The sequence below is a fragment of the Camponotus vicinus genome, unplaced genomic scaffold (assembly GCF_025532165.1).
Source record: "Camponotus vicinus isolate PSW18456_S1 unplaced genomic scaffold, iyCamVici1.0 SCAF_11, whole genome shotgun sequence".
NCBI lineage: Eukaryota > Metazoa > Arthropoda > Insecta > Hymenoptera > Formicidae > Camponotus > Camponotus vicinus.
Genome location: NW_028141947.1, coordinates 8126296 through 8152657, shown reverse-complemented (window position 1 = coordinate 8152657; position 26362 = coordinate 8126296). Strand labels below are relative to the sequence as shown.

The 26362-nt window shown below is 29.9% G+C and overlaps 2 protein-coding genes across 3 annotated transcripts in view; both read right to left on the bottom strand.

The window, feature by feature from the left end:
• Positions 1–3291: 3291 nt before the first annotated feature.
• LOC145961863 (cytokine receptor-like) lies at positions 3292–11788 on the bottom strand. Its single transcript, XM_083082374.1, has 9 exons — positions 11683–11788; positions 9803–10049; positions 8703–8993; positions 7468–7773; positions 7148–7299; positions 6856–7024; positions 5506–5814; positions 5253–5401; positions 3292–5179 (listed from the first exon to the last, which is right to left on the bottom strand). Exons 2-9 carry the CDS (start codon positions 10032–10034, stop codon positions 4691–4693), a joined length of 2097 nt encoding a protein of 698 aa, XP_082938500.1. The 5' UTR covers positions 10035–10049; positions 11683–11788; the 3' UTR covers positions 3292–4690.
• Positions 11789–12922: 1134 nt separating this feature from the next.
• Positions 12923–26362, bottom strand: part of Dome (cytokine receptor domeless) — a 31434-nt gene continuing 17994 nt past the window's right edge. For both annotated transcript variants that reach the window (XM_083082361.1, XM_083082360.1), the window contains exons 3-13: positions 25543–25833; positions 24290–24595; positions 23992–24149; positions 23699–23867; positions 23222–23530; positions 22970–23118; positions 22000–22897; positions 21151–21291; positions 20568–20658; positions 20340–20409; positions 12923–20268 (exon numbers count right to left, since the gene is read on the bottom strand). In XM_083082361.1, the coding sequence (XP_082938487.1) occupies positions 18826–20268; positions 20340–20409; positions 20568–20658; positions 21151–21291; positions 22000–22897; positions 22970–23118; positions 23222–23530; positions 23699–23867; positions 23992–24149; positions 24290–24595; positions 25543–25833 (4025 nt within the window). In that variant the 3' untranslated portion in view covers positions 12923–18825. The remainder of the gene's footprint in view (positions 20269–20339; positions 20410–20567; positions 20659–21150; positions 21292–21999; positions 22898–22969; positions 23119–23221; positions 23531–23698; positions 23868–23991; positions 24150–24289; positions 24596–25542; positions 25834–26362) is intronic.

Genomic DNA, 26362 nt, shown 5'->3' with positions numbered 1-26362 from the left:
TCATATTTTAAATGTATATCGAGACAACACGTGAATTAGATGTCTTGAAAATGATAAAATAATAAAAAAAGCACAAATGCTCTAATAAGTTATATTTTTAACCTGTTAGAGTAGCACATTCTTTTGAGATGAATATTGAGCGATGATTTTTGTTCGGAGGGAAATTTAACGGCGATCGTGTAATGAAAAGGCGAACGATGGACAGAGCCGGTTTTAGCAATATTGGCGCCCTGGGCAAGATTATCGCGGCACCCATTCAAAGGCTCGAAATTCTTGAGGAAGAAAATACAAAATGGTAATATCGAACGATGGACCCTATTTTGTTTTTAGATTGGGAAATCCCTTGCAAGCTACACGGAGAAAAAAATTTAGAAAAATTCCCATGCTGCACTGAGAAAAAAATCTGGTTGCATTAATTAGAATTCTGGTAGATTCAACCAGTATGTCTGTTGGAAAATGGACGAACCAGAATTCTTGTAGGAATTACCAGATGATTCTGATTAATTTCTTCCTGTTAAATTTACCAAATTTTCTGGTTAATAATACTAAACTCATCAGCACCAAGTCGTCTAAAATTTTTTCCATCTAATTTCAAAAGTCTGTTTAATATTCTGAATTCCAACAAGATTATTGGATAAATTCAATCCAGATTATTGAATAAATTATTTTAAATTTAGTTTGCTGGAAATTAAACTGATAAACAGTGATGTAAGAAGAGGATGCAGCTCAAACACACACAATCAGAGAGCTAGCGTCCTCTTTCTGGCACTACTGCTCGTAAGAGAAAAAAAATATACCTTGGATTTAATGTTAATACTAGTTCTTTATATAGGATGTCCGATTCGTGATGGACCAAACGAAAAGTGATGATAGAGTGAGTCAAACTAAGAAGAAAAGTCCTCTACCATTTTGTAAAATTCGCAATAATTATTAAGTAATAAGCAAAAATGTCACATGAAGGTTATCTTTAATTTTTTAAATGGAACCCCCTATTTTTTATTATGTATTCTTATAGCTTATCTCGAGAGCTTTCCAAAACACTATAATAAAGTATTTCTTCATTGAGTACTTTTCGAGTTATGAGGCTTGAAATAATTACTTAATTTTACATAAACCATAAAATATCTAGTAAAATATTCATTTTTCGATTATCTTACCTTAATACTTTTATATACAAAACAATGAGAGGAATCAATTGGTGTAAAGAAAAAACATAGTTGTTTTTTAAAAAAAATATGTAATTTGCAATTAACAATTACATATTTTTTCTTAAAAACTATGTTTTTTTTTACACCAATTGATTCCTCTCATTATTTTGCATATAAAAGTATTAAGGTAAGATAATCGAAAAATGAATATTTTACTAGATATTTTATGGTTTATGTAAAATTAAGAAATTATTTCAAGCCTCATAACTCGAAAAGTACTCAATGAAGAAATACTTTATTATAGTGTTTTGGAAAGCTCTCGAGATAAGCTATAAGAATACATAATAAAAAATAGGGGGTTCCATTTAAAAAATTAAAGATAACCTTCATGTGACATTTTTGCTTATTACTTAATAATTATTGCGAATTTTACAAAATGGTAGAGAACTTTTCTTCTTAGTTTGACCCAATCTATCATCACTTTTCGTTTGGTCCCTCACGAATCGGACACCCTGTATACATTTCATGGCAAATATTGAATACGAGTTAAGTTAAGAGTGGCTCGCCGCCTAGCGGTAAGCAAAGAAGTTAATGTAACAAGATATTTTATAGATTCAACCAGAAAATATTAACCAGATCCTTATAGTAAAATCTATTAAACGTTCTAGTTATAAAAAATCAAGTCTTATCATGATAACTAGAAATTCTTGTTTGATTTAACCAAAATGCCTTCAATCATATACGTCTTGTTGGTACAATCAAACGATTTTTCTCAGTGTGCTACTATAAAAGAGATGTAAAAAACTTTTATTGGAGATTTTTATGATACAGCACAGTGGGAAAATGGGAATTTTTCTAAAATTTTTCTCTCTGTGTAGCTAAGCAAAAATTTACGGCCTATGAAAATCGGAACCGGATGTGTAAAAAGAATAACTGAATAATAGATTCTAGATGCATACATTACGAGCGAGTACCAGACAGTGGCGCCCTTTCAGATTTGGCGCCCTGGGCGATCGCTCAATCATGCCCTACCCTAAAATCGGCTTTGACGATGGATATCCTATCATGAAAACAACAATCAAATATTATTTGCGGGGCTCGAAGCGCAACAAAATAAAAAAAATCGTATCGATGGTTTGGTGCTTTATTTCGGTGATAAATCGATCATCCTGTTCACTCGGTGTTTTCTCGCAACTGATTTTATTCGTTGTTCGCAGCGGCATCGACAAATTGTAGAATAATAGGGAAATCGACAAGCGAAGGCTCCTTTTAATCGCGTCACAATTGCGACTTACCTTCAACTCGTGTCGATCGATCACGCTGTAAAAACTTTATGGATATTCGTTGCGATTTATGTTAATCAAATATATTTCAAGAACGTGAAAGCCATGATGCTTGTGTCGAATAGCCCATTGTGCTTAATTACAAGTAAAAATCTATTGGTATCGTTTCTACTTTTTTAAAACTAATCGTTATAATAATCGTTATAATAATCAATTAAAATTAAAATCTTTCTTTTTAGATATTTAAAATAAGAAAATTGGAAATTTGTATACAATTTAAAATACTTTATATGTTAACGTTAAAATACTTTATTTGTCTCGTATATATTATATTAAAAAGGAGCAAATGAAACGTTATTGTTCTTAATTCTCAAATGGTCGAAATAAGAAATAAGAAATCTTCGATTATGTCATCCATTTTTAGAAAAATGATGCGACCTAATTATGCAACATTTTCATAAAAGTTTCTATGTACATCAGTTGCCGTTTGCGGATTAATCACATTAACTTAACTTTTACCCAACTTTTGCCCAAGTAACCTATATAGTTATATTAGGTTTGTTTGATGTTTGCATACAATTAGACGCATAAATCGGGAATTGCAAAGAACGGATGTCCATATATATTAATATTTTTTAAGAAACCAAATATTTTTATTTCTCAAGAAAACAGTATTAAAACGCATTTTAAAGTCATTTATTCTCTGTTTTATCTAATCCTAAATTGGGAACAATACGAAAACGTTTTATAAAATTAATATAATATAATATTATTATAATATAATATATAATATTAACAAATTATACTATATAATACGAATACTTTGGTATATATTGTACTAATTCTAATATAGATAATTTATATTTGAAAAACGATGTTATTTTTGTTGTTGTACTCCTGTGTAATAATTTCAGACATATCACTTTTGCTTCTTTCTAAGCAATTATAATTCTGTCACGCAATAGAATTTAGGAATTAATGATTGACAGAAACAATAACAAAACAGTTATAATGGCAATACGAGTCTAGTGTCGATGTTATAACACATTTATTTATATTACAATCAAATAAATATTGATATTAAAGCATACAAAGAGAGGATAGCGAACGTTTTAGAAACAATAACGTTAATCCTTAATTGATCGCATGTAATGCGAAGAATTTGTACTAGGTTAAATAAAGTTGTAAATATTTGCATACACAAGATGTAATCAAAGAGAGAAACACTAACTTGAAATGGAAAAAATAAGAAATTTCAATTTTAAGAATCTAATATATTTTTCTATAATTTTATCTTGAAATTATTTTTAAAACATTCTATAGAATATATTTCTTATGTACTTTGTTATTTTTTTATATATTTTTGTGTATTTTGTGTATAAAATCCTGTCTTAGGATAATTGTTGAAGGAAGAATTTCTTTATAGTAAGTTTATTGGAATCTTTTTAGCGAGAAATGAATTTCCTATTTGATCCCAAGTCAGTGCGCTTCATTTGATTATATCTTATCTTTATTAACCTCGATCGCGACGCAAGAATAGAACATTTTGTTTTTAGACAACGATATTAGGAATCTACAGAAGATTAAATTTCCTTCAATTAAAAATTTCTTTGGATTGCATTAAAGACTTCAATTCTCTTCTTTTATGGTTGAAAAAAATCAATGCTATCCGCGTTTAACACGCATCTTTTATCATCGTGTCAATCATATGTATGCGCACAGAAAACCTTATTTTATTAAAACTTATCTTAACTCATTTTATTTTAATTTATCTTGATTATCTATGCAGTCGATGAAATAAAAAAATATTGTCTTTATATTATTTCGTATTTTGCTAATGTATTACATTGTGCTACCGAGTAAAGCAAGTACCGCGAATGTCAATCAATTTTATAAAAAAGTACATAATATTCACTGATAAATATTTCGAAACATGAATATTTACAGTATGAATGGTCACAATAATTTTTATCTTCTTTTGCAAAATATTAATATATAATAAATGTTATATAATATCACTGTAACAATACTCTCTCCGGTTTCGAATATTTATGCCTGTTTTTACCAACGTCGTTTAATTTTAATCTTAGCTTAACTCACTCTTTGTCTCCTTCTAACTGTTCCTTTAGAAAGAGACAAAGAATGAGTTAAGCTAAGATTAAAGTTAAACGACGTTGGTAGAAACAGGCATTAATGTTGGAACAGACGTTAATGGCTCTAAATTTGTATTGTTTTCCAACAATCTTGCAATCAAACGTTCTAAGGTGAAGTACTGGTTGATGCTTCAAGAGTAGTGCTATATAAAGACTTACTAGCCTCACTTTCACCATACCTGGTCACCATCGTAACTTCGAGCATATACATAGTATAGGACGTCAAGTTTTTGACAATGCCATTTATGATGTGTGGATAAGATTTGACGGAGATGTGGCGCTTGGTTTCCTTGCACTTGGTAATTAACGGTGACACAATAGGACAGTGGTAAATTTTTATTTCTTCGACGATATCAATACGACAATCAAGCTTCCATTCGACCTCGATGAAGTCCGATCCGATACGATTAATCCATATGGATTTCATTCTGTCGAGCACTTTTGAATGAATCACCGTGCAAGATGACCATATCATACCGCTGCTGCCCTTATTCGTATTTGCGGAAATCGCGAATTGATATATTTTGCTCAAATCTGGTACGGTTATGTTATAGGCTGTAGTATTCATAGATACATGTGTCCAGTTCAAGTAACCCTGCAAATATATCGTTTTAATTTGCGCGCAAAATTAATTCTGCAAATAAATAAGAAAGAAAATCAATACATACTGTGCACTGATAAGGAGAATCGCAATCATTGATGCACCAAAAGACGGTATAATTCGTGATATTTTTATGAATGATCGGCCGCTTCCAGGACAATTCGTATAGTCCTCTTCCGAAAGCTATTCTCGTGAACGCTATCGGTTCACATGGCACTGTAAAAAAAAACATGTTACGTTAACTGTGCGCAATAATAAAATATATTTAAATGTTATTTAGCTCGTTTTTCTTTCAACATCAATCTTGTTGATTTACTCACTCTCATTTCGATTAGGTACAATTATTTCCGTATAATTCTTACTAATGCCGACTTCATTCTCCGAGACAATCTCAAATCGGTATTTGTTAAAGCTGAGTCCCTTAAACTTGGCATACGTCTTGGTAATCTCGATCGGTTCGAGAATTATTTTATAATCATTTACTTCCACATGATTAACCCGATACTTAAATTTATTACTATTCTCGTAGCGTTGCTGTATCATTTGCCAATATAAATATACATCCCTGGTTCCACTGTTCTCGACAATCTCGAAGCTACCAATATCGGTTCGCGGTGAAAAACTAGGTACTAAAAAAATAAATGATAAAATAATACGTTAATAATAATCTATTTATTAAAATTTATTATACAGGGTGGCCGATTTATCTGAAGATATTGAAATATCTCAAAAACTAAGCCCAGCAAACAAAAATGTTTCAGACAAAAGTTGTATGGTTTCGACGAGGACATAAGATGGTACCATTGGTTTGACCTTGAAGAGTTATTTGAAGGTCACATGAAGGTCACCTTCAATTTCTTAAATGGAACCTACTATTTGTCATTGCATATTCTTGTAGCTTATCTCGAGAGCTTTCCAAAACACTATAATTAAGTACCTTTTCGTTAAGTACTTTTTGAGTTATGAGGCTTGAAATAATTTCTTAATTTTACATAAACCGTAAAATATCTTGTAAAATATTCATTTTTCGATTATCTTACCTTAGTACTTTTATGTACAAAATAATGAGAGGAATCAATTGGTGTAAAGAAAACACATAGTTGTTTTTAAGAAAAAATATGGAATTGTTAATTGCAAATTCCATATTTTTTCTTAAAAACAACTATGTGTTTTCTTTACACCAATTGATTCCTCTCATTATTTTGTACATAAAAGTATTAAGATAAGATAATCGAAAAATGAATATTTTACAAGATATTTTACGGTTTATGTAAAATTAAGAAATTATTTCAAGCCTCATAACTCAAAAAGTACTTAACGAAAAGGTTCTTAAGTATAGTGTTTTGGAAAGCTCTCGAGATAAGCTACAAGAATATGCAATGACAAATAGTAGGTTCCATTTAAGAAATTGAAGGTGACCTTCATGTGACCTTCAAATAACTCTTCAAGGTCAAACCAATGGTACCATCTTATGTTCCCCTCGAAACCATACAACTTTTGTCTGAAACATTTTTGTTTGCTGAGCTTAGTTTTTGAGATATTTCAATGTCTTCAAATAAATCGGCCACCCTGTATATTAAAATAATTTTATATTGTACTATAAATATAAATAAAATACAAGTAAAAATGAAAAATAATAGATTCTCTTCCTACTTTATAAATCCACTTACACGTTGGTGATGTCCTGAATATAATATAAGCGGGCTCACTATACATATCCTCTCCTACGGCCATGGCGCTTCTTAAGTAAACGAGTGCATTATATGAGGTATAAGGGTACAATCCGGTAAGAGTGAAACATTTATTATGCAAATGAGGCTCCGCATCAATATTGATAACCTTCGAATACCGAAGATAATCGAGATTATCATCGTTTCGTAAACTATGTTTAATTACAATAAATTAATGAATTATCCTAAAGAGATAGAAGATACCGCTGATAATGCAGTAAATTGATCCTACCTTCCAATATTTTTTATGATCCCAGTGATACGTAACCATCTGAGTTAAACCGGGAGGAAAATTCTTCATCGGAAAGGGAGATTCCCAACACAATGTTGCACTATCCGATGTTTTGTTAATCACCGATAGATGCTCAGGTTTTGCAGGAATAACTGAAAAGTGTAATTTTTACACTGAATAGTGACATAATATTTTAAATCAAATCTGTTAAATCAAAAATATATACTCAAAGATCATATATGTCTCATTACTTAATACATATGAGATCATTCTATTACATGAAAAGAAATAGTCTAATAGCTAATAAAAGATTTATATACCTATAGCATAATGATTGATTTTATATTCGACGGTTTTGTTGCCAAACATATTTTGAATCTGCATTACGAACGTATAGTTTTCGTATGTTTGATTGTATATCGGATTTGTATATTGAGTCCAAGTGCAAGAATCATTCTCCACATTTACTTTAGGGCAATGAGCAAGTTTTCGTCCTTCTGCTTCGTGCATTTTAAAGAATAATTTGTAGGTTGTTAGAATAGAATTCTTTGGTATTCTCCATGTACATGTCATATTCTCCCAATTATAGGATCTACAAGTAAAGTTGTTTGATGATTGGGGTCTATCTGCCGAATAAAGTAAAATACATCATATAAAAAAGAAGAATATATATCTGTTAAATAATTGCATAATTAATTTTTAAATATATGTTTCAATATTCAATATGTATGTTCTTTCCGTTAATAAATCTCGCTACGAATTTTCTTTGTTCGAATTTGCATTCATAAACATTGTTACGACTTGTTTATTGTGTATCACTTTCATTAAAAGCTACTTCTTTTAATATAAATTCTCAGTTTTTATCCTTTACACAGATTTTATATATTAAAAAGCAATTTAATGCAATATACAAAACATATTACATTAAAAGAAATCATAATTTTTTTAAGTAAATATATGAATAAAATGTGTAATTTATATTATGTGTGTGTATTTATCTCAAACATTGCTTTTGCACGAGTAGAACTGAGTAGTAACTTAATGTATAATTTCTACAAGATAAGAAATTACTTGAATAACTCTGAATATTATTCAATGTCTCCTTTTTAGTTATCTTTATAGTTGACGATAGCAAAATGGTTTTTAAGACATCTATATGTCAAACGATTCAGTCATAATTTTAATGAAAAGACAATCAATGACTGTATTATTTCCATAAAGCGTCGAGTATCGTATTAAAAGATAACTATATGTATTTCTACTAGAGCAACCATTTCTACTGTAATGAAATTTATATTTTAGATATACATGATTGCAAATAGTGCAGTATTTTTGTATTTCCTTCATGAGAAAATTTCTCAGATTATTTGTGTATCAAGGATATATCATAAAGTATTATATATTTTTAATCTTTTCTTTATAGAAATGAAGCAAATAAAATATAATTACTCTGTCTCTTACAGATAGTATAATTGAAGAGAAGAAAAGTCTTGAAGAAATATGTAATTCGAAAATATATGAAAAAAATAAATCACAAATGAATACGATTGCTTACATGCAACAAAAACTACATTGAAACAAACAACTGGGTCTATGTCATCAGGTACTTCCAAATTGCAAGAATATGTATACGAGCCAACTGGTGGTAATTCCATAGTCAACAGTGCTGTTGTTTTATTTATTGTAGTGATGAATTTCTGATCTACTCTATCAGCATCGGAATTGAAGTAGATGTTCGAAGAGTCTAAACCTGGGTAATGTTCAGTTACATACATTTCATCTAAATTGCACCAAATTTGCAGGTCGTCACCATACTTGACATCTATGGCACCTTTCGGCTCCGTCCCTATAAAATATAATTTATTAAGTATTCGAAAATTTTTAAAATATTAAATTATAAATAAATAATATTTATTTATAATGTTTATTTACTTAAAAATAAATTAACGCGAAAATAAGTAAACTCATTAAAGAAATATGTATAACGTTAATTACAGGTCCTTCTACATGTGTATATGTAATGTTGAATATATAATAATAATATTATATGCAATATTATAAAATGTAAAAATACATTAAAGAGAATTAATATCTATTGTATATTCCAATCATATGAGTAATTAATATAAATTCGGTATCAACTATATTGTTGACGTTTAAATGTACATACATACATTTAAAACTAGAATAGTTTAAAACTAGAATATCATAAACAAAATTAAGAAACATATGTTTTATCTATAATCCTGGCATATTAGGCGGCACGTATGTGGAAGAGATCGAAAACAAATAATTTTTATATGTTATCTCTATTTTAAAATGCATATAAATCCAAATGAACGCACTACCTTGAAATTTGAATATTACATTGTACATAACGTAGTAAAATCAAAAGAAAATTGTCTTTATTTTAAAATGTAAGTTGATAATTTACTATTCGTGTATATAATACCGCATTATTCTATCGATTGCATTTATAAGAAAATAGAATACGTGATATGGGGCGGTGAGGGGTGGCTCACTATCAAAAATTGCTCATTGGCAAAAAATCCAAAGATATGAAATTATCTATTATAAAAGAAACGTAAAATTTTTCATTATAGTGCCGTGCCATATGAAACAAAAAAAATTTAATCATTTTTCAATGAAACTTACATCCCGCTGTTGGTAGAGAAGGTATGCATCGTTTGACTTGCTGCGGGTGCGCATTTATCATCAAGAACAGATAACTCAAAACAACAAAAATCCATTTAATTCTCCATGAATGGTCTCGTCTGTGTGCAATCGATAAGTGAAATATTTTATTGAAATAGCATTTCATTATCGAAGATATACACAAGTGAGACATTCTTATTGGACATCGTATATTAAAGATATTTAAAGACATTTTTTTGTAATCTCACTGAAAAATAAAAAGACTCAATTAGAAATAAAATCTTTCTATATATTTCAAAGTATATATATATATATATATATATATATATATATATATATATATATATATACAGGGTGTTGAAAAAAAAGGGTCACATATTTTGATAGCAGGTAGTATTGATCAAAACAAGAAGAAAAGGTCTAATTAACATGGGTCCTAAGACTAATATCTTCAAAGATACAAGCTATTTTGTTATTTGAGCTCTTTGTCATTTTCTTATTAGTCGTGTCATCTTTAGAATGTAATGAACAAAGGAGTAGGGGAGAGTGGGGTACAATGGGGATATCTTTTTTCTAGGTGCTTAAAAAATAAAAAATAAACAAAGAGAGATAAAGAAACAATTTTTATTTTAATATGAAATGTAATCATTTATCTTCCATGAAAAAACTGAAGTAAAGAAACTGAATGTATGATAACAAAATAAAAACTCTTTTTTTACAAAAAACAAAAAATTTTAATGCTGACTCAGCATTAGAGGAGGTGCTCTATGTGATTGCCATTCACTCTCACGCATCTTTCAGCTCTACATCTTAGAGAATCACGCACTCTTTCAAATCACGCACTCTCTTCTTTATCTCTCTTTGTTTATTTTTTATTTTTTAAGGCACCTAGAAAAAAGATATCCCCATTGTACCCCACTCTCCCCTATTCCTTTGTTCATTACATTCTAAAGATGACACGACTAATAAGAAAATGACAAAGAGCTCAAATGACAAAATAGCTTGTATCTTTGAAGATATTAGTCTTAGGACCCATGTTAATTAGACCTTTTCTTCTTGTTTTGATCAATACTACCTGCTATCAAAATATGTGACCCTTTTTTTTCAACACCCTGTATATATATATATATATATATATATATATATATATATATATATATATATATATATATATATAGTATATAACTGTAACATTATTAAATTAATCTAAATCTTTCTTTAAATTTTTAATGTTATCGTATAACATTCTAATCATAGAACGTATATTGATAACATAAAAACAAAATAAATAATTAATTTAGTACATGTAAATCAATATAGATCCACAAGATCAAATCACATAAATGAAAGGAAAGCTATAATGAAAAAATGCAACAAATTCTAAAAACATAATTTTCAATAAAAATTATGAAATATTGCGAAGATTTCGATTTAATTCAGACCCTTTTCAATGTAATGAATATGAACAAAATTAGCATTCAAATTAATATTAATAACATAATATAAGAAAGAGATTACATACAATAAGAAAAGAAAAAATAAATAAATAAAGTTCGCTGTACATAAAATTGTAATAAAATATAAACTGATTCGAGAAGAGACATAGCAAGAACGTATCTTAAAGACAATTCAATCGGCTCGATCGCCGATTCCTCTTTTTTTGATTATCTTTAAAAATCAGGACCAAAAAAGTGAATAAAATGCAAATGATAAGTGTAATTTTCAATAAAAATTATAAAATATTGCAAACATTTAGCCTAATTCAGACCTTCTTCGGTGTAACGAATATGAACAAAAATTGACATTCAAATATAAATTAATATAAATAATAATTCAAATTAATTCAATTTAATTAATATAATTTAATATAATCGACTTACATTAAAGCTTGAAATAACAGAAAAAAATGTTACGTTTCTTTATATCGAGAACGAAATGAACAGCATATAGGAAAGATAATTCGCAATAGATATGACACATATCCAAGTTAAGGTACAACTAACTTGCCAATCTAGGAATCATACAAAAATGTAGAGGATAAACATGTGAAAGAGGGAAGAATATATTCGTTTATAAACGAATTTTGAGGTCATACACATGAAGAAGCGCGACATTATTGTGTATATTCGGTAAATTTATTATATTCCTTCGCTGTACAAGCGATAAGATGTGGCTTCTCTATCTTAACGATTTCAACGATTTTATATGAGAAAAAACAGAAATTCGTTAAAATATTTCTCAAAGCCTCTGAATATCTTCTTAGATGAAATGTGCAGATTTTCTGGTCAATTTGAAATTTTTTTCAGTATGTATTTAATCAAGATTCAAATTAGAATTTTACTGAAACAAAACCTTCATGTAAAATTATTTGCAGAAGAATGTAGTTTTATCAATCTTTAAATTTTAACAAAGTCTAGTTTGTAAAAAATTTTTTTCAGTCGCTAGGAAATTATTGACATTTTCGCTATTAACAATAAGAGAAAATCGCCTCGAAATCATTACAAAATAAATTATGTATGATGCGTATTGCATAAGACATTGCGATAGGAGACAAGATTTTCGCAAATATGCAAAAGACTTTTTACAGATATATGTTGGTGAAGAAATAACAGGAAAATTAAGCATTTTATTTCTTTTCAACTTCAATTTTTTCCTTTTCTACTAATGAAATGGAAATAATAGGAAGAGTATTATGTTAAAATAATAGTAATTAATAATTAATCTGTTTTCTACAACACAAATGTACCGTAGAAATATTCGCAACATAATCGATGTCGCATAATCTATTAATTTCCAAAGTTACGCATGAATAATTTATTCTGACAGAATAATTCAAATTTCAATTTTAATAGGAAAATTAGATACGTCGCGAAAACGATTTTATGAAGATTAATTGATCAATTATGCATGTGTGAAGGCTTGGATATTCGCTTTAAATAATTGTTCTTCACATTTTGTTGAAATTCTTGGTACTTTTATAAAAATAAATGCAAAAATGAAGAATATATCGTTAACGTATTATGCTTCTCCCGCTAATAATTATTTTTTAATTTATAAGCGCGAATTAAATATCAATTTTTCACACAGGAAGATACAATTTAGGAAGAAATATACAATGTATTTCGATATAAATGTCATATATTTCAGCTTAATGATTATAAACTAATATAATAGCTCTTCTCTTCATACGAACGCACCGACAACGTTTATTATTAATTACAAAACTTATCTTGCGTGTTCAGCGCGATCCACATGTGTGAGTATTGAAAAAAATAAAAATGATAGCTTTGGGTTCGTCTCTGAGAACGAATAACGAATGGCAAGGCTCGACGGCATGGCATTATACAATGGCAAATAATAGTAGAATTAATTAATAGTATTAATTAATAGTACGACGTGTTTATACAATTATTACGGTAGAGAAGCGAAAATATTGCGCATAATATATAAATAATAAAATAAAAAAAGAGAGAAGAAAAGCGGTAATAATATTTTACAATATTCTGTACAAAACCTCCTGATAAGTAACGATTTAGCGCCGATATTGTATAATTAACAACGACATTAATTACAAAGTAACGTATCTGATATGTGTACTAAAATAGCGGATTGCACAGAATCTTAGGATAATTCATGAATCAACGTCAACAATGGTACGAATAAATTGTAGCAACGATTCGATAAATTAATTCTATGATAAATCATTTATCCTAAAATTGAACACTAAAGATAAAGAAGAGCTCGGATATAAAAAGATCATGTATGGGGTACATATACATGTATGCATCTCGCATCGCGCGCTATACAAGCAATATATTTATAATTGATAGTGTATTTATGTGTAGATGTGTACAGAATATATTATAAAATCACGTGCGATCTGTAATATGTACATAAATTAATTACGAGTTCTGTCATATATCATTAATCATCCTGCAATCAGTATATGCATCCCATTAACAATTATGGAAATTTATTCCTCGTTTATTCGTATATATGATATGAATGAGGATGATATCACGCGAATCAAAGCATTAAATTTAAAAGAAAAAAAAATTGATACAAATTATCGCTTGTATAGAGTGCAAAATCCTAGGATGACCGAATACTTCGGAAAGCGTTTGCTTCGTTTCCAAATGTTTCAAACAAAAGTTGTAAGATTTAAAGTGATCGAATGTGTGTAATATTTATTTCGATTTTGGATCATTGTGAAGATCACTTAAAAATCTAATTCTTCTAAATTTTTAAATAGAAACTATCTCATTTACTATATATTATATTCTTATAATTGATTCGAGGACAACTGTTTACTTGTTTTATTGTTTTCCAAAACAATATAATTATTATACCACATATTATTAATTATTATAATATTATTAATAATATTATTATTAATTATTTATAATATATAATTATTAATTATTTCATAATTATGAACCGAAGTTATCACTATTAGCATGATTTAAACTTCTTGTATATGTCATATATATGTGTGTGTGTGTCTAGAGATTAGGATGTAATTACTACGATATTTAACTAACTTAAAATCCTCTTCATAAGTATATCGGACATGCTAATGCTAGTGATATAATTTCTACAATTTGTAGCTTAAGAAATTGTTCATAAAAAATTTGATCATATCATTTCAACATCTCGATACCGGCTACAAGAATATAAATATATATAAATATAAAAGTTTCTATTTGAAAAATTCGCGAGATGATATTTACAAAAATAATTTTTACAAATGATTCAAAATTAAAATAAATATTTGATCACTTTAAATGCTACAATTTGAATCTGTTCTCGCAGATGCTTTATTTTCGAGATATTTAGCGATCTTAGCAATATCTTTTAGTCCTTTTGTGTATACACCTTATATATGCATTTTGCACTATATAAGCAGTGTATTCGTAGTTGCCGGTTTATTTGCGTATAAGTATGTATAGAATTATGTTACATGTAAAATCGCGGCCTGTAATATGTACATAAATTGGTAAGAGTTCTTGTCATAAGTCATTGCATTAAGATTACAGTTAATTACGTGCTCATTAATAATTATAAAATTATAAAATTTAGCCCCATTTATACGCATTACGTGAATAAAGGCTATATGAATAAAGATTGTGAATCATTACATTTAAGAGTCAAAGAGAGAGAGAAGAACAAATTATCGCCATTACTATTCAACATTACATTCAAGAGTCAAAGAGAGAGAGAAGAACAAATTATCGCCTTAACAAATATGCTTTCGCTATACATATAATTTTATCATTTAATTTCGTCATGATTAATGTATCGTTCATGCAACTTTATCTGCGGCAACCTCCTTCATATCTGTTATCAAATAGCAAATCGTAACGCAAACGTAAATTAAAAAATGTAATAAAATACATTAAATAATCAACTAAATTAAGTAAAGATCATTTGATTATGTTTAGAAAAAACATGAAATAGTCTCTAATAGTCTCTACATGCGATTAGATTCTATCAGGTAAATTGATGGAGATATATGTTGTTAACACAGTACATAATATATATAATTCTAATTTATATATAAATGGCCGGTAGAGTCTTCATGTTTATATATATATATATAAATCCATTCCTGTATTTAAATCTCTTCCTAAAATCTCGTTACACTGATAGTATACAACATAGTATACCGTTTTCTCATTTATAAATATGTAACAAAAATAGATAATTATATATGTATATATATATATATTATATGATATTCCTAAAAAATTATGAGGAAATATATATTTTGCTATATCAATTTATGAAATTTTTATTTTTATCGCACAAAATTCATTATTTCGATGAGCGCATGAGCAGGATTTAATCGACGATATGTTTTCGCTCAGATGTTCCATTGACGAGCGATATAATTACTACCAATTGTACTGTACACTATCGTCTTAAACATTTTTTTAAGAATTTCCTCATCTGTCAATTTTAAATGGTGTACATAATACACTACAATCCTTATTATATTACATATACGAATTTAAAATGTCACATGAATGTAAAATTAAATCTGTTCGTTTTAGTTGTACTTTTTTAACAATTTGCATCTTGTCTTTCTTGATCAAAATCGGCACACTATTGATTTCAAGTTTATCTATAGCAAAACATTATGATACATGTGCACAGCTGAATTGTTCGTGATGATGATAATGATTCTTATTTGCGGATATTATGAAATGTATAGTAGAATATTGAATTTATTGAAAAATGTGCCAAAATAAATTAAATTCCTCAAACATTTTTCCGAATAATGTATATGCATCCGCGACGTCTGTGCGGGTGATTCATCTTAGACTGTAAAAAAATACAACCAAAACAAACGGATTTATGCGTCATGTATTTGCGTAATATTGCGACAAGCCGTTTCTACTAACTTCAATTTACAATATTTTTCATTATATTTATACAAACTTAATATCGTTATAGATTAAACAGCCATTACATAATGCATTAAATATTTAAGTGGCATGTCTCTTAATAACAGTAATATACGTAAGCTCATTTTTAATTGGGAAACTTCGCGAATATGCAGTCGCGAAATCTCGTAAGTATCATTTCGCAAGAACAAACAAGATAATTTTATTTCTCATCTTGTAGTTGCAACAATGAAATCTACCAAACGGCAGAAATTGTTTGAACTTGCAAAATAACCATAAAATCTTAAAAATGATCCACATTCTTTCATTTGCATATAATTTAGAATATTACAATTCTTATAGCAAGTTTGATAACGGACGTAACTTCGGTGGTTGCTATGTCTTAATTAAACTATATAATTAAACTATATGCTATCTCTATCTTAGACTTATATAGACTTCTAATATTTTTCTTCTCTTTTATTAAAATTTGTCATTGTTAAAAACTGCAATATTACTGCTTACAAAATTTCATTCTGTAACAATGATAGAATAAATGTCCGATAATTTTTTGGGAGAATTTTTTATGGTGAATTCTTTTATGACCGACAAAAAAAATCTTAAGAAAATGTTTATAAAAACTATTCGCGCATCCTGGATCAAAATAAATCTCAATTAAAAGATTATTCGTTTCTTTTCTTTCGTTTAGCAGTATGAAACTCAGATGGGAAAAGAAGAAAAAGAAAAACAAAAAAACAAAAAACAAAAAAAGAAAGATTAATTGACGCAAGTTCGTTTCTAATATTATTTGATAAATTCTGTACATCTCAAAATCTGCGAAATGTACACTGAAAAATTGATTGTAAGAGAGAGGTCTGCAAGCGAAACGAACTCGTTTCACTGACTAGCTTAAAATACGTGTATACACAGATATATATTCTTCCAGTCTCGGTATGAGAGTGAGACCAGTTGCAGTTTGCCCATTATTCGCATAATTAACTTATATGCCCGAGTAACCTACACATGCTAGTTATATAGGTTTGTTTGATGTCTCGCACACAATTAAGCGCGTAATTTGGGATAATTGCAAAGCATGGACGACCTTATTAATTTTTTTTAAGCGACCAAATATTTTTTGTTTTTCAAGAACGTAGTATTAAAACGCATTTTAAGAGCACTTATTCCCCGTTTTATCTCATCCTAAATTGGGAACAATACGAAAACATTTTATAAAATTAATATAATATTAACAAATCATACTATACAGTATGAATGCTTTGGTATATGTTATGCTTTTACGGGGATTTAGAACAATTTATAATTATTTTGCTATTTTACGACGCCTATGGAGTGCAAGATTCGTTTTTCTTATTCGTTACTTATTTTATCATCCCTGATCCTGTCCTTTTTTACTGTATATACTGTAGTATAATACAATTGTAAAAGAGTTTCTTATCTTAATGCATATAATTTTATTTGTGACTCATGTTTATGATATTGAGAAATATCGAAAGGCAACAACAGATAAATCATATGTACGAGCGAAGAAATTGAATCAGTTTTTGCATTCGATATTTGTAGATGAAAAAAAGCTCCATTAATGTTTTTACAGTATGTGTGTGTATCTGAATTAAAAAATATAGATAGATTTATATTTTAAAAATGATGTTACTCTTGTCGTTGTACTCGCGTGCAATAATTTCAAGCGTATCACTTTTGCTTCTTTTTGAGCAATCATAATTCTGTCACGAAAAATGAATCAAAATGTCTGCAAATGCGTTGTAAATGTTTCAGTAGCATCGAGAGATCGTTCGGAAGAATATTTGTATACATTTGTTTCTACAATGGCGATGATAGACGCAATAAAGTTTAAGAATCAATCATCGACAGAAACAATCCTTTAGTCCTTAATTAATCGTATGCGAAGAATTTTTGCAGAATTAAATAAAGTTTTAAATATTTGCATACACAAGATGCAATCAAAAAGAAAGTCACTAATAACTTGAAATGGAAGAAATAAAAAAAATTCAATTTTAAGAGTCTAAAAGATATAGAAACATATTTTCTTACATAATTTTATCTTGAAATTACTTTTAAAACACTCTATAGATAGCGTATATTTCTTGTGTATTTTATTATTTCTTATGTACTTTTATGTATAAAATCCTGTTTTAGAATTAGTGTTTAAAGAAGAATTTTCTCAAACGTAAGTTTATTAATCTTTTTAACGAGAAATGAATTTCCTATGATCCCAAGCCAATGTGCTTTCTCATTTGATTATATCTTGTCTTCATTAATCTCGATCTCGACGCAAGAATAGAATAACAAAATTACGAATCTACAGAGGATTGAATTTCCTTCAAATAAAAATATCTTTGGATTGCATTAAATATTTCATTTTTTTGATATCCTTTCTTCTGTTATGGTTAAAAACGTCGTTGCTATCCGCGTTTAACACACATGCAGTCTTCTATTATCGTACCAATCACATGTATGCACACACAAGATCTTATTTTATTAAAACTTATCTTAATACTCATTTTACTTTAACTTATTTCGTTTGCCTATGCAATTGGTGAAATCATCTTCACAAGAAAAAGATGATGACACGCTGAAAAGTGCGTTTTTCTCCTTCTTTCACTGCATTGTATTCGGTACAACCGTCACTTTACTGTACTGCTCATCCGACTGGTTAGTTGTCGGTTTTTGCTGTATTGTAGAATTGGAGAGCTGGAGATCGGAAAGAACAACATAACCGGAGTTCTGTTTTACCTTTAGTTGTATACTTCTTTCATTCGTATCTTTCGTTGTCGCATCCCAAGGTAGAGGAAGATACGTTGCGGAATCTTTTTCGAATTCCCTCTCTTTAACATCCTCTATTACGTTTGAGGGTGGAAGTTCTATTTTCTCTTGTTGCTGTAGCATTTGAGGCACAAAACTCGCGAGCACAGATGGTTTCGAAAAACTTTCACTTGGCGCGGAATTGTGCGAAACATGAGATAATTTTTGTGACTTCAAAGTGTCTTTATTCTTCTCTTGAGGAATCAGCAATCTCGATGTCTCAGAGGGCGTTGATTTTTGATCGCTAATATGCGAGTTTGTCGAGATGGTATCGGTTAACGAAATTGAAGCGCTATCGGTTAACGGGGTCGAAGTGGTATCGATTGACGAGATCGGTAATGTCGGATTCATGAATGGCGATACAAACGACTTGTTGCAGGAATTCGTAGGTGATGTCGATACAGGAAAGCTGCGAATATTATTCTTCTCGGACTGCTCGATCGGACTCCACAAAGTGAGTGGTTCATGCACTGTGTTTATCAGATTAGGTTGAAAGAACGGCTTGGATGTCGTCTTGTCAGAAGTAGTAAGATGCGATATCAATGCATCTTCCTCAAACTTATCCGGTTTGACGAATGTGTTCAAATTGAAAGTGTCAAGGGTTTTCGGCACTTCCTTTCTCATGACAAAAGGCAAATATGAATTATGTGCGAGGTTCACTCCTGTTTTGACCGATATCAAGGTATCGTGTACAGTTTTCGCACTGTCTATACCATCGTCACCGTCTTCATCAGATGTGGTTTGCATAGGTGTTCGTATACCAATGAGACTATAAGAGCCAGTGGTGTTGACCATAGTGTTTTCCCGCGACATAGGGCTCGGATTATCCAACAAATTTTCGGAAGATAGCATGCTCATATAACCGGTACTAGGCCATGTTTGCAGTGTCGTTGTGTTGCCCGTACTATCCGTCAGATTTGGAGTTGATCGCGTTAGAGATATATTCTCATTGAGAGTTGGATCCCCGGTCTTAACTGGGATATATGACTCCCGGCAGGATGTAGTCTCCGGTCCTCGTGAAAGACTTCTTTGTCGCAGACTGATAGAATTTGATTCCCAAGTTGACGCAGTCTTGCCGAACGACACGGGTACTGGATCTATCTCTGTACCGCTGTCGCTGGAAATTTGAAATTCGGTCGTTGTGACCGATGAAGTGACAGATTCTTGGCCACTTGAACAGCCGCTCGAATCAGCAGATGGCTGTCGTTTATGTGGTTCGCTGTCCTTGTGCAATAGTTTCTATGAAAATCGAAAGTTATATTATAATTTGGAATTTTGCACTTGTAACAATTTTTTAAAATCTCACTTACCATGTTTGAAGTGAGACCAGGCGGTAATTTTACATTAATATTTTGCATATCTTGAATTTTTAACCACCATCTATAAGAAAAATACATAATATAATACATAGTATGATATATAAACTTTACAATATATAAATTTTCATAATTTTTAAGAGAATAACTGTATAATTATATAATATTGTTTGTTTTAAAAATTACATTTTATATGCAAAATTATATATATAATTTTTTTACCTTTTTATATAATATGCGAGGCCCAAAACAGATGCTATGACGAGGATAAATCCAATAACGCTTATTACTATTATCAGAAATCGTGATAATCCTGTTACATAGAAAATATATATATTCTAATAAGAATATTCGTATAAAATTCCACTTAAATCCAATTAAAAAAATATTAGTTTGATATTATTGCATTCACTAAATTAAAGTGAAAAAAATTGCAGTAGCAAGAAAAATCAATATCTCACTAAAAATTATAAAAAAAATATAATTAAGCAATTTATGAGTTTTATTGACAAATAAAAAAAAATTCAACTCAATTTCCGATTCAATTAAACGATTTTATTATCTTTTGTTAAAAAGTTGTTTAATTTTATAAACATATAATTCTCGCTTGTTTAATAAATGTTGTCTTTATCTTATTTCGTATGTTGCTAATGCGTTACATCGTGCTTCCGAGTATCACAAGAATCATGAATGTTAATCAATTTTATAAGTACATAATATTTACACATAAATATTTATAAACATGAACATTTACAATATAGATGATCATAATAAGTTTTGTCTTCTTCTCCAATAAAATACTGACCATTACTGTAACAATTACCCTCTCCCGTTTCGGACCAAGGTCCCGTTAAACGTTCATTGTTGGAATTGATGTTAATGGCTCTAACTCGAAATTTGTACAGTTTTCCATCAGTCTTGCAATCAGGAATGGATAGTTGCGCTTCTGTAATACAAATATAAACAATACAATATAAACTTTCATATTCTTCCTTTCATATTTTTTTAATTTTCTCCTTTCCTATTTTCCATTACTTCATCACACATTTGTCATTTGATCATATATAAGAAATAATGGAGGAAAAATTTATAGAAGAATAGAAAATATTTAGAAAAAATTTTTAAAAAAAGTTTATATTTCAATATTCGGAGCCTAATTTCTTATAGTTTATTTTAATTCACGCCGGCGGAAGAGAGCGTTATTCCTTAATTTAATATATATTTGTAGACGACCGAGAAGTATCGAGTTGAGGTGTCTGAATAGCTCAGTGGTAAGAGCAGTCGCTCGGCAAGCGAAAGACTCGGGTTCGATTTCCGATTCAGCGACTTTCAGCCCGATATTTTTCTCGCCTACAACATTACAATAGGGGGGAAATAGGGATAATAATTAAATAATTTCTCGAATTGAGAATTATTTAAATTTGCTTGGTACCGTACCAAGAAAATTTAGTGCTCTGTGCACACAAATAAGTTTCAACGAAAACTTAATTCTCGTTGAGCTTACGCACTACCATCCGCGTTTGGCTCCTATGGCCGTTTAAAAATTTTTTAAAAAAGAAAATATTTAATTAAGTTAAATAGTGCGTGTATTTAATAGAAATATTTCTCTTTTAATTTAACTCAGTTTAGCTTACAAATTAGTCGCAAATCTCACCCATATTAGTAACATTCTGAATTTCGCCACTGGTAGCCTCTATCTCATAATAAGCTAGATGTATCGGGCCGGCAGGATGTTCTGGAGGATCCCATGTGACGAGCACTTGGCTGGAGTTCATGAAGTGCACTTTCGGTATACTAATCTTACCGGGGATACCAATTTTCGTACGTGCTGTTATCATCGGTGATTTTTCACTGCATGCCACAGTACAGGCGGTAACACTAATGTTGTATTCCGTATACGCCAACAAATTCGTCAGTTTAGTATCATTCCCTTCTTCTACTTTTTTCATGAAACCATTATAGTAGACTTCGTAGTATCTGAGTACACCGTTCATCGCCTCCGGTGGTTGCCATGCGATAAACATCGTCGTGTTGGTAACATTAATGACTGTTACGTTCAAAGGCGAAGAACTGGGTGCCGCCTCGAGAGTAGTGTTATATAAGGATTCACTAGGCTGACTCTCACCATTCTTGGTCACCGTCGTGACTTCGAGCATATACGTAGTATAGGGCGTCAAGTTTTTGACAATGCCGTTTATGATAGGTGGGTAGGATTTGACGGTGACGTTACGCTTGGGTTCCTTGCATTTGGCATTTAACGGTGACACAATAGGACAGTAGTAAATCTTCATTTCTTCGACGCTCCCAATGCGATCTGAACACTCAAGCTTCCATCCGACATCGATAAAGTCCGATCCGATACGATTAATCCATATGGATTTCATTTTGCCGAGCGCTTTTGAATGAATCACCGTGCAATATGACCATATCATACCGCTGCTGCCTTTATTCGTATTTGCGGAAATCGCGAATTGATATATTTTGCTCGAATCTGGTACGGTTATGTTATAGACTGTAGTATTCATGGATACATGTGTCCAGTTCAAGTAACCCTGGAAATATATCATTTTAATTTGCGCGTAAAATTATTTTGCAAATGAATAACAGATAAAATCAACACATACTGTGCATTGATAAGGACGATCGCGCTCGTTGTCGCACCAAAAGATAGTATAATTCGTGATATCTTTATGCATGATCGGCGGTTTCCAAGACAATTCGTAGAGTCCATTTTCGAAAGCCATTCTCGTGAACGCTATCGGTTCACGTGGCACTGTAAGAAAAACATCTCATGTTAATTCTTCGCAATAATAATATAAATTTAAACGTTATTTAGCTCGCTTTTTTTTCATCATCAATCTTCTTGATATACTCACTCTCATCTCGACTAGGTACAATAATTTCCGTATAATTCTTGTTAATACCGACTTCATTCTCCGAGACAATCTTAAACCGGTATTTATTAAAGCTGAGTCCCTTAAACTTGGCATACGTTTTCGTCATCTCGATCGGTTCGAGAATTATTTTATGATCATTTTCTTCCACATGATTAACCTGATACTTAAATTTATTACCATTCTCGTAGTATTGTTGTATCATTTGCCAATATAAATATATGTCCCTGTTTCCATTGTTCTCAACAATTTCGAAGCTACCAATATCGGTTCGCGGTGGAAAGCTAGGTACTAAAAATTTAATAAGAAAAATAAAACAAATACGTTATTTAATTATAATCTATTGAATAAAATTTATTATATATTAAAATAATTTTATATTTATCGTATTATAAATATAAATAAAAGTAAAAGTAAGATAATAGATAGATTCTCTTCCTACTTTATAAATCCACTTACACGTTGGTGATGTCCTGAATATAATAACAGCGGGCTCACTATACATATCCTCTCCTACGGCCTTGGCGCTTCTTAAGTAAACGCGTGCATCATACGCGGTATTAGCGTACAATCCAGTAAGAGTGGAACATCTCTTATGCAAATGAGGCTCCGTATCAATATTGATAACCTGTGGATAAGATACCACTCAATCGAGATTATCGTTTCGTACATTTAATTACAATAAACCGACGAATTATCTTAAAGAGATAAAAAATATCGCTAATAATGCTAATAATATAAATTGATCCTACCTTCCAATTTTTTTTATGATCCCATTGATTCTGGTACATAACTTTATGAGTTAAACCGGGAGGAAAGCTCTTCATCGGAAAGCGGGATTCCCAACACAATGTTGCACTATCCGATGTTTTGTTAATCACTGACAGAGGCGCAGGTTTTGCAGGAATAACTGAAAATAGTATAAAAATAACATAATTTTACTGTTAAATTTAAAATATATATTCAAAGATCATATATGTCTCATTACTTAATACATATGAGATCATTCTATTACATGAAAAGAAATAGTCTAATAAAAGATATATATACCTATAGCATAATGATCAATTTTATATACGACGGTTTTGTTGCCAAACATATTTTGAATCTGCATTACGAACGTATAGTTTTCGTATGTTTGCCTGTATATCGGATTTGTATATTGAGTCCAAGTGCAAGAATCATTCTTCGCTTTTGCTATAGGACAAGGAAAAAGTTTTCGCCCTCTTGCTCCGTGCATTTTAAAGAATAATTTATGGGTTGTTGGGATATAATTTTTTGATACCTCCCATGTACATGTTATACTTTCCCAATTATAGGATCTACAAGTAAAGTTGCTTGGCAGTTGAGGCTCATCTGTTGAATAAAATAAAATACATCATATAAAAAAGAGAAATATATATCTGTTATAATTATGTAATTAATTTTTAAATATATCTTTCAATATTCAATATGCATGTTCTTTAATACATTTTCGCTAATGAATCTCGCTGCGAATTGTTTTTATTCGAATTTGCATTCATAAACACTATCACGACTTGTTTTTTGTGTATCAGTTGTACTAGAGACTACTTCATTTAACATAAATTCTCAGTTTTTATCGTTTCTATGTTTACACAGATTTTATAAAAAGCAATTTAATGCAACATATACAAAACATTAATACATTAAAAATCTCTTAATTTTTTTAAGTAAATACATGACTAAAGTGTGTAATTTATATCGTGTGTGTATTCTCAAACATTGCTTTTGCAAACAAGTAGAACTGAGTAGTAGGTCAATGTACAAATTCTATAAGATAAGAAATTACTTGTGAATAACTCTTAATATTATACAATGTCTCCTTTTTAGTTATCTTTATCATTGATGATAGGAAAATGGTTTCTAAGATATATGTATATATCAAACGATTTACTCATAATTTTAATAAAACGACAATCAATGCACTGTATTGTCTCCATAAAAAATCGCGTCGAGTATCGTGTTCTGATAAGAGGATAACTATGTATTTCTACTAGCAACCTTACATCTCTACTGTAATGAAAATATTTATATTTTAGATACGTATAATGATTGTAAATAATGTAGTATTTTTGTATTTCCTTCATGAGAAAGTTTCTCATCTTATTTGTATCAAGAGTATATCATAAAGTATATTTTCTTGTAGAAATTTCTTAAAAGTTAAATAAATAGAATATATTTCTTACAGATAGTATAATTGAAGAGGAGAAAAGTCTTTTGAAAAAATATGTAATTCGAAAACATATGTAAAAGATAATTCACAAATGAATACGATTGCTTACATGCAACAAAAACTATATTGAGACAAACAGCTGCGTCTTTGTCACCGGCTATGTCCAAATCGCAAGAATACATATACCAGCCAGCTGGTGGTGATTCAATGGTCAACAGTGCTGTTGTTTTATTGATTATAGTAACGAATTTCTGCTCTACTGTTGTATTATCGCGAATGAAGGAGATATTCGAAGAGTTTGAACCTGGATATTCTTTAGCAACAAACGTTTCATTTAAATTACACCAAATTTGCAGGTTGTCGCCATATTTGACAAATATGTCACCTTCCGGCACCGTCCCTATAAAAAGTAAAATATAATTTATTACATATTCGAAAATTTTAAAAATATTAAGTTAGAAATATTAAACAATATTTATTTATAATGTTTACTTAATAATAAATTAATGCGAGAATAAGCTCTTTAAAAAATATGTATAATATAACATTAAATGGTGATGTCGGTTGTATATTCAATCATATGAATAATTTCGGTATCAATTATATTGTTAGCGTTAAATGTAAATATATGCATTTAGTTTAAAACTAGAATATCATAGAGAAAATTGAGACATATGTTTTATCTATAATTCTGATATATTAGACGGGGCATGCATGAGGAAGAGATCGAAAACAAACAATTTTTATCTTTAATTTAAAATGAATATAAATCTAAATGTACGCACTGCCTTGAATTTTGTGTATTATATATTTGTACAGGCGCCAATAATGCCTTAACATATGAAATTGGTCACATTCGGGGCTAGTAATAACTAAACGCATCTCATCAAGCTATTCATGCATCATGACTGTTAGTTAGAAAAGGAACC